We start from the raw sequence: 14,530 nt of genomic DNA, 5'->3' as shown, positions 1-14,530 counted from the left end.
AGCAGGAACATATTTTATCCCTTCTTCACTTGACAGTGGCAGCCACGGAGTCAGGTTGTGCGAGTGCTTTATGGCCCATGTTGCACCCATTGGAGTTCATTCAGGAACTTGACCAAAAGAGAAGGCTTCCACTGCAGATCACCTTGGGGAGAATTATTGAATATATTTGCATATTCAAGTTCTTTACAGACCTCTCTTTCCTGCTCAGAGTGTGCAGCAAATTTCCCCTTTAAAGTCTTTTGGGAGCTTGAGACAGATTTAATCTTTTTGCCTTGAAAATCACACTGTAATGTTTTCAACCAGGAGGTAGTTGTGAATAATGAAGGTTTCTTGGGAAAGAAGAGGAGAGAATCTTTATCAGGGAGTGCAGTGATAGGACAAAGGGTAACGGTTTCAAATTGAAAGAGAGTAGATTTAGATGAGATATTAGGATGATTTTTTTTTTTCTGTGAGGGTGATGAGGCACTGGTACAGATTGCCCAGAGAACTGTGGATGTCCCCTCCCTGGAAGTGTCCAAGGCCAGTCTGGAGGTGTCCCTCCCCGTGGCTGGGGGTTGGAATGAGATGGTCTTTAAGTTCCTTCCAACCCAAACCAGTCTATGATGCTATGATTCTCTTCCTTCAGTGTCTTTGTTAGACTGTGGGTCAGCTCCTGATCTTAACCTAGTTTGTAAACAAAAATTGCCATAGGGCGTGTAAAAGTTCTCTCCCTCCTAGTGGCTATTAACATGTTTCAAAGAAAGATTGTTTAGTCCATCAGACTTTGCCTCATGTATCAGTCTGTATGTTAACACATGAAGTACAAGTATCAAAGCAGGATAAAGACATTCGGCTTACTACTGGATCTTGGTTGAGACAAGACACAAAAGTTAATCGCAGTGAGCTTGAAATAACTGAACCTCAGATTTTTTCTGCTAAGCGTATTGTAACTGTTCCACTATAAGTTACATTCGCCTGCTGTGCTTGAGTAGGATATTTCTGCCGTTGCTTTTGAGGATTATGCTTGATTGTGTTTGTGCTGGTGTGCCAGCATCATAAATATTTACAACTCTTGGCACTTCTCAGTGTCTTCTCACATGCTGACTTAGATTAAGTACCGCTTAGATAAAGTACTTGTCTAATACTAATTAAAGAAATCAGGTACTGGCTCCAGCAGACTGTAATAAATGCAGATAAATCTCTTCAATGACGTATCTAAAAAGCTGAATGTTTATTGCTCCCATCTTTCCTTGTAGAGATCTGTAACATAACCAAAGATAACCGAACTGGGCTACGTTGTGTTTAACAGCATTTCTGAAAAGGGCTGTGCTTCTTAATTACAGTGCATAATGTACTCACTCTGAAAGAGTCTACAAGCTATGTAGAGCTCGTATGGAGCTTTGTATATGTAGAAGATTAAAAGAAGTTTCCATGGCTGAGTTTTGACTGGGAACACTAGCAGTGCAGATGTATGAAAATACTAGTTGCTGATGGGCAAATTGTCACAGCAGACAATGTAAAATTTAGGTACACAGGGTTTTTATGCAGTTACACATTGAGTTGTCAAAGTGAGCTTACAAAGTAAGCAATTTTTGTTAAAATAAACCTGTTACAGTATGAGTTTTACTAGTTCTTAGTTACTTTTTTAAGCAGGCAGATGTACAAACACATCTGATATTTGTAAAATTTTTCAACAGGTCAAAACTGCTGAGTCAAAAATAACTAATTTAATCTACCTGAAGCATACTCTAGAACTTGTGGAGCCTCTAAAAGTAAGCTGTCTCTTGTCTTTTTTGTTTGTTTGTTTTAAATAAAGTGGAGACTATTTTGTCCTTGTTTTTATACAGTGCGGTTTGTTAAATTTCATAGAATATAGAATAGAATATCTCAAGTTAAAGGATCATTTAATCAAGAAAAAAAAATCACATCTTGCAGAAGATGATACTGCAAACATAGCCTGTTAATTCTTGATCCGACTGAAAATACACAGTTGAGTCTAATGCTCTTAATTCCTACCATTACCTGGACAATTGCTTTTATAATAAACTAGTTGAAACTCCTGCTCAGGTTCCATAAGCTGCATATGCAGCTGCTAATAAGCCTCGGTGAATCTAAGAACTTTCATTCCTTTAAAAGGGCTACATAAAGAAGTAACTGTTCGTGTCCATATTTTAATCTTCAACAGGCTGCTTTAAGAAGCTGTAACACACCGCTGCTGAAGGCTTACTACAGTTCACTTGAAGATACAAGGTATTTATCACAATACTTTAGCTAATATGTTAGAAACTCATCTTTCTTACGAATGTCTGTAAGATTAAAGATACTGCATCTTTGCTTATTTGTAGTTACAGATACCGCTCAGTTCTTTTGCCTAAAAGCTGATTTGAATTGTGAAAACACCTAATTTTCAACTAACAAAGAAATATAGGGAAAAAAGCAGAACAGAAAGTTACCTATGATACTGCCGGCAACTGCTAAATGAACTGCGCTCCATTGGAAAGAATTCTAAAAAGACAAAGTAGCAGTTTCCTAGAATCCCCAGAATAGTATAAAAATCAGTTGTTGCCTGAATATTTGAGAAATAGTTTATATTTCCTAAAGAGTTGAGAGGTATCTTTGGTCGGGCTTGAGTATAGTCATACTGTATTCTGAGCTGAAAATAGACATGAAATTCAGTGTAGTAGATAATTTGCATAATGTTTTGTAATACTCTTTTTTGTAGTTTTGGGACGATATTGCAAATAAAAATCATTAAGGTAATTAGCAATACAACTAATATTGCAGGTTTGGAATTATACTTGAAAAGATTACTACTGTAATTAATGACGATACAAGGTACACAAAAGGATGTCTTAGTATGAGGACCCAGAAATGCTACGCTGTTAAGCCTAACATCAATGAATTCCTTGACATAGCCCGTAGAACATACACAGAAATTGTTGATGACATAGCAGGTATTTATAAACCAAGGTTTTTATTTATTTGGAGTTCAAAGCATACTGCACCTGGCATATAGAAGCGACGTAGTCATACGTATTAGAACCTTCTCATATGTAAAAAGTTGTATTAGTATAAACTGATTGTTATTGATAAATAACTGAAGTACTTTAGAGATGTATATTGAGATTCTCCCTTTACGCATAAAACCTCAGTTTAATTTTAATGAACTGTTATATTGTGATTCCTGTATTTAAAGCTTTGTTGCTCCTTATCCTCTAAAAGTTCAAAAAAGTTTAAGTAACGTAACTGAATTATTCCAGCTAAAACATTCTGCATAAAACACATAAAGCTTTGGTTTAGCTTCTGCCATTAAAATATTTGAGTTCTCTGTTCTTTGTATTTTAAGCAGTCTTGATCTACCTGTGGACTACTTTTTAGCCAAGCTGTTAAGAGTTAGAAAATATGAATTAAAGGAATATTAGCATAAGTAACTTCATCCTTTCTTCTTTCAGGAGTACCACACTATTACCCTCCTGGCAGTATTCAGAATTCTCATGATTTAACAGTGCATACTATCATCTAACAGTTTCCCACATATCGTTTCTTAGCTAGGAAAGTGATGGATTTAAGGGGGGGATTACAAATGTAAAGTCGTCTGTGCAAGGAAGGTTGCTTAGAATCATGAGCGGGATAAAAACCATGAGTCCCTAGTGTAGAGTTCATATTCTGTCTGCTGATTCTGATGCTGAGTGCTCGAGCAAGCTTTCCTCTCCATTGTTAAGCCCCACCTGGAAGTTGGTCAAATGTGTCGCCTGTCTTTAAAGAACACATGAATTAACCTAATTCTCCACTGGGTTTTTCTCCCCAACAGCTTTATGCAGCCAGAGTTGTTAACATTGATACGTTACTTAAATAACTCCCCAGAGACCCACCTCCAAGGCCTTTTTTTCATGTTACTTACCCGACACATCCAAGAGCTATAAATCACATTAACAGTATGCATCTTGTACCAACACGTGCGTTTGCACTTGTGCATGAATGAATGTAATTTGAATGAAATCTTGATTTATGATATGTAGGTATGATTACACAACTTGCAGAAAAGTACAGCCTACCAATGAAAACAAGTTTCAGCTCTGCTCGTGGGTTTTTTATCCAGATGAATGTTGATAGTTCAGCATTACCCAATGGCCAGCTTCCTTCAGAATTTACAAAGGTACCTATTCTAGATCTGTTTCTTCGTCTATGTTTGTATGCTTAATGTATATAAAACATATAATACATAACATGAAGTTTAATAACAGTATGAAGTTCAATAAGACCAAGTGCAGGGTCCTACGCTTTGGCCACATTAACCCCCTGCGATGCAACAGACTGGGGGTGGAGTGGCTGGAGAGTGGCCCAGCAGAGAGGGACCTGTGAGTGCTGGGTGACAACCGGTTGAACGGGAGCCAATGGCATCCTGGCTTGTGTCAGGAACAGTGTGGCCAGCAGGAGCAGGGATGTGATTCTGCCCCTGTGCTCAGCACTGGGGAGGCCTCACCTCGAGCCCTGTGTGCAGGGCTGGGCCCCTCACTGCAAGAAAGACACTGAGGGGCTGGAGCGGGTCCAGAGGAGAGCAACGAGGCTGGGAAAGGGACTGGAGGGAAAGTCCTGTGAGCAGAGGCTGAGGGAGCTGGGGGTGTTCAGCCTGGAGAAGAGGAGACTCGGGGGGGACCTCATCACTCTCTACAACTGCCTGAAGGGAGGGCGCAGTCAGGTGGGAGTTGGGCTCTTTTTGCACAGCCTGAAACTGCGTCAGGGAAGGTTCAGGTTGGGTCTCAGGCAGCCCTTCCTCACGGAGAGGGTGCTCAGGCACCGGGATGCTCTGCCCAGGGAAGGGGGGAGTCACCGTCCCTGGGGGGGTTTAAGGAGAGGCTGGATGTGACACTTTGTGCGGTGGTCTAGCCAGTGGGAGGGCTGGACTTGATCTCAGAGGTCTTTTCCAGCCTCAACGATTCTGTGATTCTGTGATTAATAAAATACACATTGTACAGTAACTTAACAATTGCAATAATTTCAGTGAAGATATTTAGAAGGAAGGTATAAGTAGTATGTTTTTATAACTGCCCAATTTTTAGTTATACTTAATATAGTCAGAAATGTACAAATTACATGCAAGTATGTTGTGTGTAAATACAAAGTTGTATATCTTGCTAATACGTGTATTCTCTTATACGGATTTTTCATAAAAATTTATATGGGAAAAATGAAACGAGACTTTTTTTTCCCCCTCATTTTTCTCCCCATATTGTTCCCAGTTTCCTTTTTTGAATCTATTTTTGTTTCTGATAATACGTCAAGTTCTTACTGTTGATTTGAATTCCCTGTAGATCACTAAAATGAAAAACACATACAGCTTCACTTCACCAGATTTAATAAAAATGAATGAAAGATGTCAGGAGTCCCTGAGAGAAATATATCACATGACGTACTTGTAAGACCATTTAAAACTGTTTAATACTTTCTAACTATTTTTTTTGTCCAATTAACAGCCAATAACATGTTTTCTTAAAGCTATCTTTCTGTTAAGTTACGGTTACTTACAGAACTAATCCAAAGCAACACTGATCAAGTGTGCTTCCTGAGACTAAAAAAAACCAACCCCAAAACCAGAACACAAAGTGTATTTTATTAAATGTGTTTACAAATATATAGGAATTTATCAGTAAGGTTGACCATCACGTTTATTAAACTTTTATGGGTGAATTATCCTCACAAAATGACACAATGAATGCATTGGTTTTTTAATGCAGAACTGTTACTTGTAATGCATTTACAATAGACCTGTCTATTTCTGTATTTTGTCCTTGCTGCACATCAGGTTGCTCTGCTGTCTGTTTCAGAAGACTTACTAAGGGTTATGTTGCATGCCAGTTTTATGGAAATTCTTTCTGGAAACCACGTGAAGCTTTTATTAATATGAAGGCCTAAGGGAATTAGAGCCACATTTGACATGTTAATAAAACACTTGATTCTACAGCTGTATTTTGAGTTCATTCTCATTGTGAAGCTTTCTTACTAGCTGTTGCTATCTGAGCTATGTGTCATGTCTGACAGTAGAATTTAATCTGAGGTAATGGTGTAAGATCCTAATCTGCTTCAAAGAAATGTATGCATTTGCTTGCATCTGGCAGAGACGATTGGGTTTTATGAGTGATCTCCTGGTGTGTGCAGTATGAACATTATTTACTTTATTTCTGTTTTTGAAGTGTGTAAAGTATTGTACAACAACTAAATCAGTGTCTTATTTCAGAATAGTGTGTAAGCTACTGAACGAGATCTATGAACACATTCACTGCCTGTACAAGCTGTCTGACATTGTGTCGATGCTGGATATGCTGCTTTCATTTGCTCATGCCTGCACTCTTTCTGATTATGGTAAGTTTCTGCTTTGATTCCATCATGGGCCAGATAAAGACCTTTTTTTGGGAGAATATCTGGGCTGTTTTGTGTGGTTCTCCAATTACTAAGCCTACCTCATTTATTTTCCTGGGTCTCAGTAGACTTTAGGAGGGGGTGTCTCTGGTCTGTCCTTGCCAGTTTTGTGCTGATGTTCTTTCAATTTCCATTCATTGAAATGACATTTAGCTGCTGTAAGTCTTCAAAGGCAGTCTTTTCAAGATGGCAAATTTAAGCATATTCTGCTCAACAGCACGAAGTCTGTGAACGTTCTGAGTTTACACTTCTGTTCTGAAAGGGCAAAAGATAGTATAATCAGATCAACATTATATACTGTGAAACAAAACACATGGCTACCTCTGTTTATCTACTTCAATTTCTGTAGCACTTCTTAGACATTTTTGGAAGTAGTCTTCTGAGGAATCCAGGATCATATGCTTACCTGCATGCTGTTCCTCCTGCTTCCCTAGCCCAGTTCTCCAATTTAAAAGCAGCACATTGTCTTCAATTAATGCTGACCGGAGTCTACAGTAGAGTATGGTGTAGATACTAAGTCAGGCCTGGAAGCCATCTCAGAAGGTGTGTTAACTCATCACTACTGATGCTGCTATGTAATTTCCAGTTCATGAGCAGAGTCAGTTTGCTTTGCTGTGTGGACTTTGAATCCTCCTATGCTGATGATTCTAGCCGTAGCACATGAATCAGTATGTGACTGAACAGTAGCTGATACGCTTGAGGCATCACAACCTTTTCCCGCCAAATGAATTGTAGCACAAGTTTTCTTCAGCAGTAACAATAAGACCAAAGCCACATAGCTTCTCCCATAAATCTACACCTGCAGTTTGCACAGCCAGGCATGAATGTGCATCCACCAAAAGAAGTGGACTGTCATTTGTAGCCTTTGCCATCTAAATCATTAAATGAGTGAAAACTACACCAGGTAGTTCCCCAGTGTTTAAACGTGAAAAGCTGTTTTGGCACTTATTTCTCAAAGGCTGCTCCATTTAAACAGACCACCAAATTTAACAAAACTTCTTTGCTAGCCTGGAGTACTGCTATTGAGGTTGACAAAGAGGAGGTGTATGGAATAGGTGCAGAAAAGAACTGCATTCTGACAGAAATACATACAGATAGTCCCAGAATCAAAGGGATCTATGTAGGCATAGTGTACACCCAAATAATACTATGAAATATAACAAAAATAGAAGGAATGCTACTTCCTGTGCTTATATAATAAGGTACATATGTTGTAGTAACAGAGTTCATGACTCCTGTATTTTATATACTTACAGCAGTGTAAAGATAAACTATTAAACATATGTTAGCCATGAAACCAGCTTTCAGGTTTTCTGTTTTAATTACTTTTCAAGTGTTGCTCTTTCTTGCTGGAGTCCAGCCCTACTTGGTACAGAATACAAACTCAGAACGTTAATTTAGAAATGAAGTGTTAGTTATGGGATTCTTTTTGTAGAAATAAATTGTGAAGACTTGCATGACAATCAGAGGCTGTGCCTGAAAGTGGCTGGTAATTCTTCCCAGTTGCTGTATTTTAGTCCTGCTCACTAGAGGAGAGTAAAAGTCAGGATCACAGAGCTTGGCTTTTGCTGTGCAATAAATACTTTTTTTTCAAAATGCACTAGTTTAATAATGTAAAGGTTTCCATATTAACTCTACAATGTTTTATATCGTTTTTCTCATTTTTAGTTCGTCCAGAGTTTACAGATACTGTAGCGATCAAGCAGGGATGGCATCCCATTCTTGAAAAGATAGCTATGGAAAAACCTGTGTCTAACAACACGTACCTGACAGAGGGTAACAATTTTGTCATTATTACGGGACCAAATATGAGTGGAAAATCAACATACCTAAAACAGATTGCTCTCTGTCAAATTATGGCACAGATTGGTGAGTAAGAGCGTACCATATTTGTAGTCTCCTGCAGCACATTTATTGTTTCCTAGTTAAAAATATTTATGAAGTTGAATGATTTGTCTTCTAGAATAAGATTCTGTCTGAGTAGTAACAGGTAATTTTTAGTCTGTTTGCTCCTACCAGCTCTTTTGTTACTGACAGAGGCCGCTGCAAGATTTTTGGGTCTGCTGTTGGAAACTTACAGGGCCCAATCTGTGTGTCTGGCAGCCTCTCCAGTCTGTCTTTAGAAGGACAGCTGTATGCTTTCATTCTTTCGAGCACCATAACCCAACCTTGCACCTTATGCTAGACTCATGAGTGTCCTTGAAGTGTGCCCAGTGGGCTACATATGTTTTAGCCGTACAAAAGGAACAGAAGAACTTGGGTGAACCTCAGTAAAGTAGAGAAAGATGCTTGCGGCCAAGTAGAATTAATAGATAATCATCTGCTTCAAATAGAAGTAATAATAAGTACTGCAGGGTTCTATCACTGAAGTTATAAAGTTAAAACAAATATTTGTAAAGTCTAACTGAGACTCATCCCTATACTCAGGAATTCCTCATGATTTTTACCTTAAAGATAAGGCTGGTAGTGCAAGAGAAAGACCATAATAGGCTGACCCTAACTCTACTGGAATGAAACTACTTAGCAGTGGAGAATAAAATCTGTTCACCATGTGTTTGTGGGTCCAGTCCCCAACAACTGCAAGTTCTTCAGCAATTGTTTCCAAAAACATGTATTTAATATGAATAAAGGAAACTGTAAAATCTTTGGGCAGGCTTCCTGCTCTTTCCTATTCAATAAAACTAATAAGCCTCAAAGTCAGGTAAAGGCAATGCAATCTTGTTTTCAGGAAACTAAGATTCCTTGGAATTAGTAAGTCAATGACTACAGTACTGTAAATTAGGCCTAATGTTTATTCTCACTTTTAGATCCTCTTAGACTGACACACAGCTTCAGGAATATGATTTCTTAAGGTTTTGTTGATAAGCTTCTTTAATTATGGCATCTATATAAAACGACTTTCTTACAAAGTACTGGTAGAAAATAATGTAATGAGACTTTATAGAAGAAGATGCGTTCTCTACAGTGCGTAAAGACCAAGTGTAAAACTGTTTTTTTTTCCCTCCCCACTCACTTAGTCAGGCAAATTGCCATTTGTCACACTGATAGGAGAAAACTCATATTTTACTTGTTTTGTAGGTTCTTATGTCCCAGCAGAGTATTGTTCTTTTCGAATTGCAGAGCAAATTTTTACCAGAATAGGTATGGATGATGACATAGAAACAAATGCATCAACATTCATGAAGGAGATGAAAGAGGTATTGAACATACCTAATCCAGGGTCCTAGGCTCATTTTTAGTGTTAAGCTAATTTTACTGTTAAGCTAATAGAAATTGTAGTGGAAGATTTCGGCTGAAAGAGCGTACTTTGAAAAGTAGTCAAAAATTCAGCTTTCCTTTGTTACCTTGATGATTATAGAATCATTTTGCTTAGAGAAGATTTTAAGATGATCAAGTCCAACCGTTATCTAACCTCTGAGGACCATGCCCCTCAGCACCACATCTGGATGTTTTATAAACACCTCCAGGGATGGTGTTTCAACCCCTGCCCTGGGCAGCCTGTTCCTGTCTTTGGCAACCCTTTCCATGTAGAAGTTTTTCCCAATGTCCAACCTAAACCTCCCCTGGCATAACTTGAGGCTGTTTCCTCTTGTCCCATTGGTGGTAACTTGTGAGAAGAGACCGACCCCCACCTCTCTACAACCTCTTTTCAGATAGTTGTAGAGCGAGAAGGTCTCCCCTCAGCCTCCTCCAGACTAAACAACCCCAGGTCCCTCAGCAGCTCCTCATCACACTTGTTCTCCAGAGCCTTCACCAGCTCTGTTGCCCTTCTCTGGATCCGCTCCAGTACTGCAAGGTCTTGCTTTTACTGGGGCGCCTAGAACTGGTGACAGTGCTCAAGCTGTGGCCTCACTAGTGCTGACTACAGGGGCACGATCACTTCCCTGCTGCTGCTGGCCACACCACTCCTGATCCAGGTCAGGGGGCTGTTGGCCTTCTTGGCCACATGGGCACATTGCTGGCTCATGTTCAACTGGCTGTCCAGGTCCCTTTCCACCGGGCAGCTTGATTGGAATTGGCAGCTGTTTTACCTTTTCAGGTAAAATTTATGGATCTGACAAGGGTTTTTTTAAATTACTGCATTAAGTTGCATCTGAACAACACAAAGTATTCCTACCAGGAGCAGTACTCCTATTAGGATTTTTTATAAATGCATTTATGGGAATCATAACGCATTAAATATTTTTCTAGATAACATACATCATACAAAATGCTAATGACAAATCACTAATCATAATTGACGAACTTGGCAGAGGTACCAGTGCTGAAGAAGGTATTGGCATTTGTTATGCTGCCTGTGAATATCTGTTGAATTTAAAGGTAATTCTGTTTTGGAAAAAATGTAAACCTCATATTTATTCTGTCATACCGAAAATAAATGTATTTTCTCATAATTAAACTTCAGTTTTTTAGAGATTTCTTGCTTAAATACGATATTTTTCATAACTAGCGAATAGTAAGAATGACAGTTCCAGAAGGGTTAGGAGTTTCACCTTTGTTTCCAGTTCTGTGACTAGCCTCAGGTTCTTGTCAGCTTTTTGAAATAAGTGTGTAGGTATTCAGTTTCTCATCAGGGTTTATTCAGAGCTTCCGAAGCTTCTACTTTTAGCAAAATATTCCCCGAGAGTATTAAGGCGACCGTTTGACAGAGTGGGAGAATCTTTTCTCCAACTGGAAAAGATACCCTTGTCAATGGTGCAACTCATTGCTTAAAAATTTTAAGTTGCTTTAGTAATTTAAAGACAGCTTTTCAAAGGTTAGGAGGAAATCCTGAACATCTGTGAGATAATTTTTTTTTCTTATTTATTGTAATCTATTCCAAGATAATTCTCCAAATAATTTTTTTTCTTGTTTCCATATTTAGGCCTTTACATTGTTTGCTACACATTTCCTGGAACTGTGCCATATAGATGCTTTATATCCCAATGTTGAAAATTACCATTTTGAAGTGCAGCATGTGAGAAGCAGTGCTGGAAATAAGGAGAAAATTGCTTACACTTACACACTCTCTAAAGGATATACAGAGGAAAAGAACTATGGTAATGGATTCCATTATGACTTTAACTTAATGAAGAATGTATAAGATACTATTTCAGTTATTATGCATCTAACAGTATTTTTCTGCTGACAGATTTCTGCTGAGTTTGTATCTCTTTCGTAGAGTAACAGCTGCAGATCTGTAATACAGACCAAATACTTTTGTGTTCTAAGTAACCATGTAGTGAGATAGTTGTCTGGGGTAGTATGAAGAACTTGCATGAAGTTTCCTAGTTAAAAAAAACATTTTAGTGATGTCGGCAGTTATTTGATTTACCCCATTTGAATGAGATGAGACATCCTGAGCACACAGTACCTGAGCTGATTTAATGTCTGCTTACGGAACCATGTGTAAGTTCTGGAGAGACTTAAAGCTGCAAATGCTGAGGTTTGCATTATGTAGGATATTCTTACCTGTTTGCCTTAAGTAATGATATATCAGTTAAATAGCAGCTTGGCCCTTTTTGATTAACAAAAAGGAATGATGTTTCTTTAAAAAAGGACAGGAGTTTTACAGTTTATCTGCCTAAGGCTGTTTCCACTAAAGCATTAGTGGAGTTTACTTCTCTCTTAACTTTAGAATATTTCATCCCAAAGACTGTACAGAATGATGAAATATGGGTCAGTAAAGAAAGGAGTGACAATAAGGCATAGCTTCATGTTTGAAAGATTTACAGAAATCTGTATGTTTCCAAATACTAGATTCTAAAAGGGGATCCTTGACTCGTGTGACATTTGATCAATAGGAAATTAGCTACACGCAACTTTTGCAAGTAGTGGCTACTGAAGTTTACAAATTATTCCAGTCAAGCTTCAAGTATACTTCAAGAATACTTATATAATACTTTTGGCAGCACAGGCTCATTTTAGGATGCTACACCACCACTAACGCAAACTGCATGTTCAGAGAGTATTCTCAGAGAGCAGGAGATCTTTAGCAACTCGGTGATGGTGTCTTTGCTCTGCCTTACTTGAGCAAAGTTACATTCTAAGGAAGAGTGCAGGGGCTCTTCAGCCTTTTTCATTTTTAACCCTACAGTATTAAAGTACCCGATGAAGCACAGGATTTCCTCAGAACAGCTAGAGCCACAGGTGAAGGAAAAAGTAAAAAAAAAAAAATTACGTTAGGGCAGGAAAAAATATTTTACATCTCTTTCTTACCCTGAGTATCTGGCAACGGAAGTTGGAACATGACTTCCCTATCCCTTGGATGTCTGGATTTAATGGAGGGTGCATTTTGCACAACCTCTGTGTTTTCCAGCCTGCCAAATTAAAACCCCAAACAGAAAAGGCCGTTAACATCGCTGTGCCATTTTTTCTTTTAACCTGTAATGTGTCTCATCCTGCTGAGTTATGGTATTACCAGCAGTAACTTCACATGGAGGTGTATCTTGGTAGCATTACAAGAGAGTAGACGTTTTATTTTGTAACTCTCAAAGATGTATTGTTTATTTAAAAGAGACACAAATAGAAAATCTTTATCAAATTTATTTTAATAAAAATGAAAACTTCACCCTTTAAAAATAGGCCAAGTTAATTCACGTACACATAAAAAATTACATTAGAAGTCCTGATTTGTGTTTTATATGTTTAGGATTAAAAGCTGCAGAAGTTTCCTCTCTACCATCATCTGTAATTTTGGATGCAAAGGAAATTACAAATCATATTGCAAAACAAATTTTGGTATGTAATTACAGTCCTGTAATTCACAGTGTTTATAAAATTCAAATTTATTGAATTTATTCTGAAGGGATATAGGATAAGCACTGGCCGTGGTTTTATGAAAAGGGATTTAATTAAAACCAGTTCTAAAAGATTATCTTGAGGGTCGCTATTAGGTGACAACACAAAGCAGTTGAGGAGTGTTGGATGTAACACTGGTGTATGAACCAAGAATCAGGAGACCAGAAATAGGCTGGTAAATAGCTAAGGTTAGTATTTTAATAATAGAACATAATTCATCTTTTAACGCATGTCTATGTTTTTAAGAACAGCACAGACAGAAAAGCACTCCTGAGATGATAAAACAGAGAGCTGTATACCATTTAGCAACAAGATTGGTTCAGACGGCCAGAAATTCTCGATTGGATCCCGACAGTTTGCGTATATATCTGAAAGGCTTGAAGAAAAAGTATGAAGCCAGTTGTCCTGCACCTGCACAAAATGATGAACTACAGTAATGTGTAACATAGGCTGTTGCTCTAATTTCTATGACTACAAGATGGTTGGTTTTTTCCATAGTATTAGAAAACACTGCTTTTCACGTTTTAAAATTCTTAATTCTCAGCCTAAGTATACTAGCTACCAAAAGACCATGTCCTTCATGTTTCGTTTCACCAAATGAAAGCATTTACTTTCCACGAAGAACACGGTTCTTTTTTATAATGAACTGTATCCCTTTCGTTATTCCAGAGACAAAAATATTGTATAGTATTTAGTATTTTCTGCGTGATATATCTTGCATTAGAGCTCTTCCATCTGATAGTAAAGATCTTGCATAACAACAAGCAGTCTTTGAAACACATGATCCCCTTGTCTCGCACAGGCAAGCTCTACGTGCACTGCCGTAAAGTCTGGTGTTCCCTCCTCGAGGAGGGTTGGAGCTCTCCATCGTTGTGCTTAATCCAACATACTGCAGGCAGTCCGGGACTGCTTCCTGGCCAGAACTGGGCAGCCAGAGTTTTTCTGTGACTCGGCACCGGCAAACTGCTGTGGTATTGACACTGTTGATCAGTTTTTGTTTAGAAAGTGAATAATGGGAAACCAATAAAAAGTTGAATATCCGTCTTCGTTGACTTATTTTTCTGTACAGCTTCATTGAGGGACTGCAGCCATGTATTCCAACTTGATCCAGCGGTGCATGGCAGGGGGGCTGGAACTCGATGGTCTTTAAGGTGCCTTCCAGCTCTTGACAATTCCATGATTCTGTGACTCTGGAGCCCTCCCCGATGAGCGGAGGCACCGCTTTGGACCTCCCGATTGCTGGGCGGGGCACTCCAAATCCTTGCCGCAAGCGGGGGTGCCAGGCGCCTGCGGGGTCGGGATGATGGTCAGGTATTGGGGCAGAGGGTGCTGGATCCTTTTTTATCCGTGTCCG

General features: G+C 38.7%; 1 protein-coding gene across 1 annotated transcript in view; it reads left to right on the top strand.

The window, feature by feature from the left end:
* MSH4 (mutS homolog 4) overlaps nt 1-13,609 on the top strand; it is a gene marked incomplete at both ends in the record, with an annotated part of 25,490 nt that extends 11,881 nt beyond the window's left edge. The window contains 12 exons of the mRNA XM_009873933.1: nt 1,677-1,751; nt 2,165-2,229; nt 2,764-2,933; nt 3,999-4,135; nt 5,292-5,395; nt 6,215-6,339; nt 8,065-8,265; nt 9,475-9,593; nt 10,588-10,716; nt 11,261-11,435; nt 13,028-13,116; nt 13,428-13,609. Of these exons, the coding sequence (XP_009872235.1) occupies nt 1,677-1,751; nt 2,165-2,229; nt 2,764-2,933; nt 3,999-4,135; nt 5,292-5,395; nt 6,215-6,339; nt 8,065-8,265; nt 9,475-9,593; nt 10,588-10,716; nt 11,261-11,435; nt 13,028-13,116; nt 13,428-13,609 (1,571 nt within the window). The remainder of the gene's footprint in view (nt 1-1,676; nt 1,752-2,164; nt 2,230-2,763; nt 2,934-3,998; nt 4,136-5,291; nt 5,396-6,214; nt 6,340-8,064; nt 8,266-9,474; nt 9,594-10,587; nt 10,717-11,260; nt 11,436-13,027; nt 13,117-13,427) is intronic.
* Nucleotides 13,610-14,530: the final 921 nt, after the last annotated feature.

This window comes from Apaloderma vittatum, unplaced genomic scaffold (assembly GCF_000703405.1).
Source record: "Apaloderma vittatum isolate BGI_N311 unplaced genomic scaffold, ASM70340v1 scaffold18327, whole genome shotgun sequence".
NCBI lineage: Eukaryota > Metazoa > Chordata > Aves > Trogoniformes > Trogonidae > Apaloderma > Apaloderma vittatum.
Note: the sequence above shows the minus strand (reverse complement) of the source record. Positions and strands in the feature narration are given on the sequence as shown.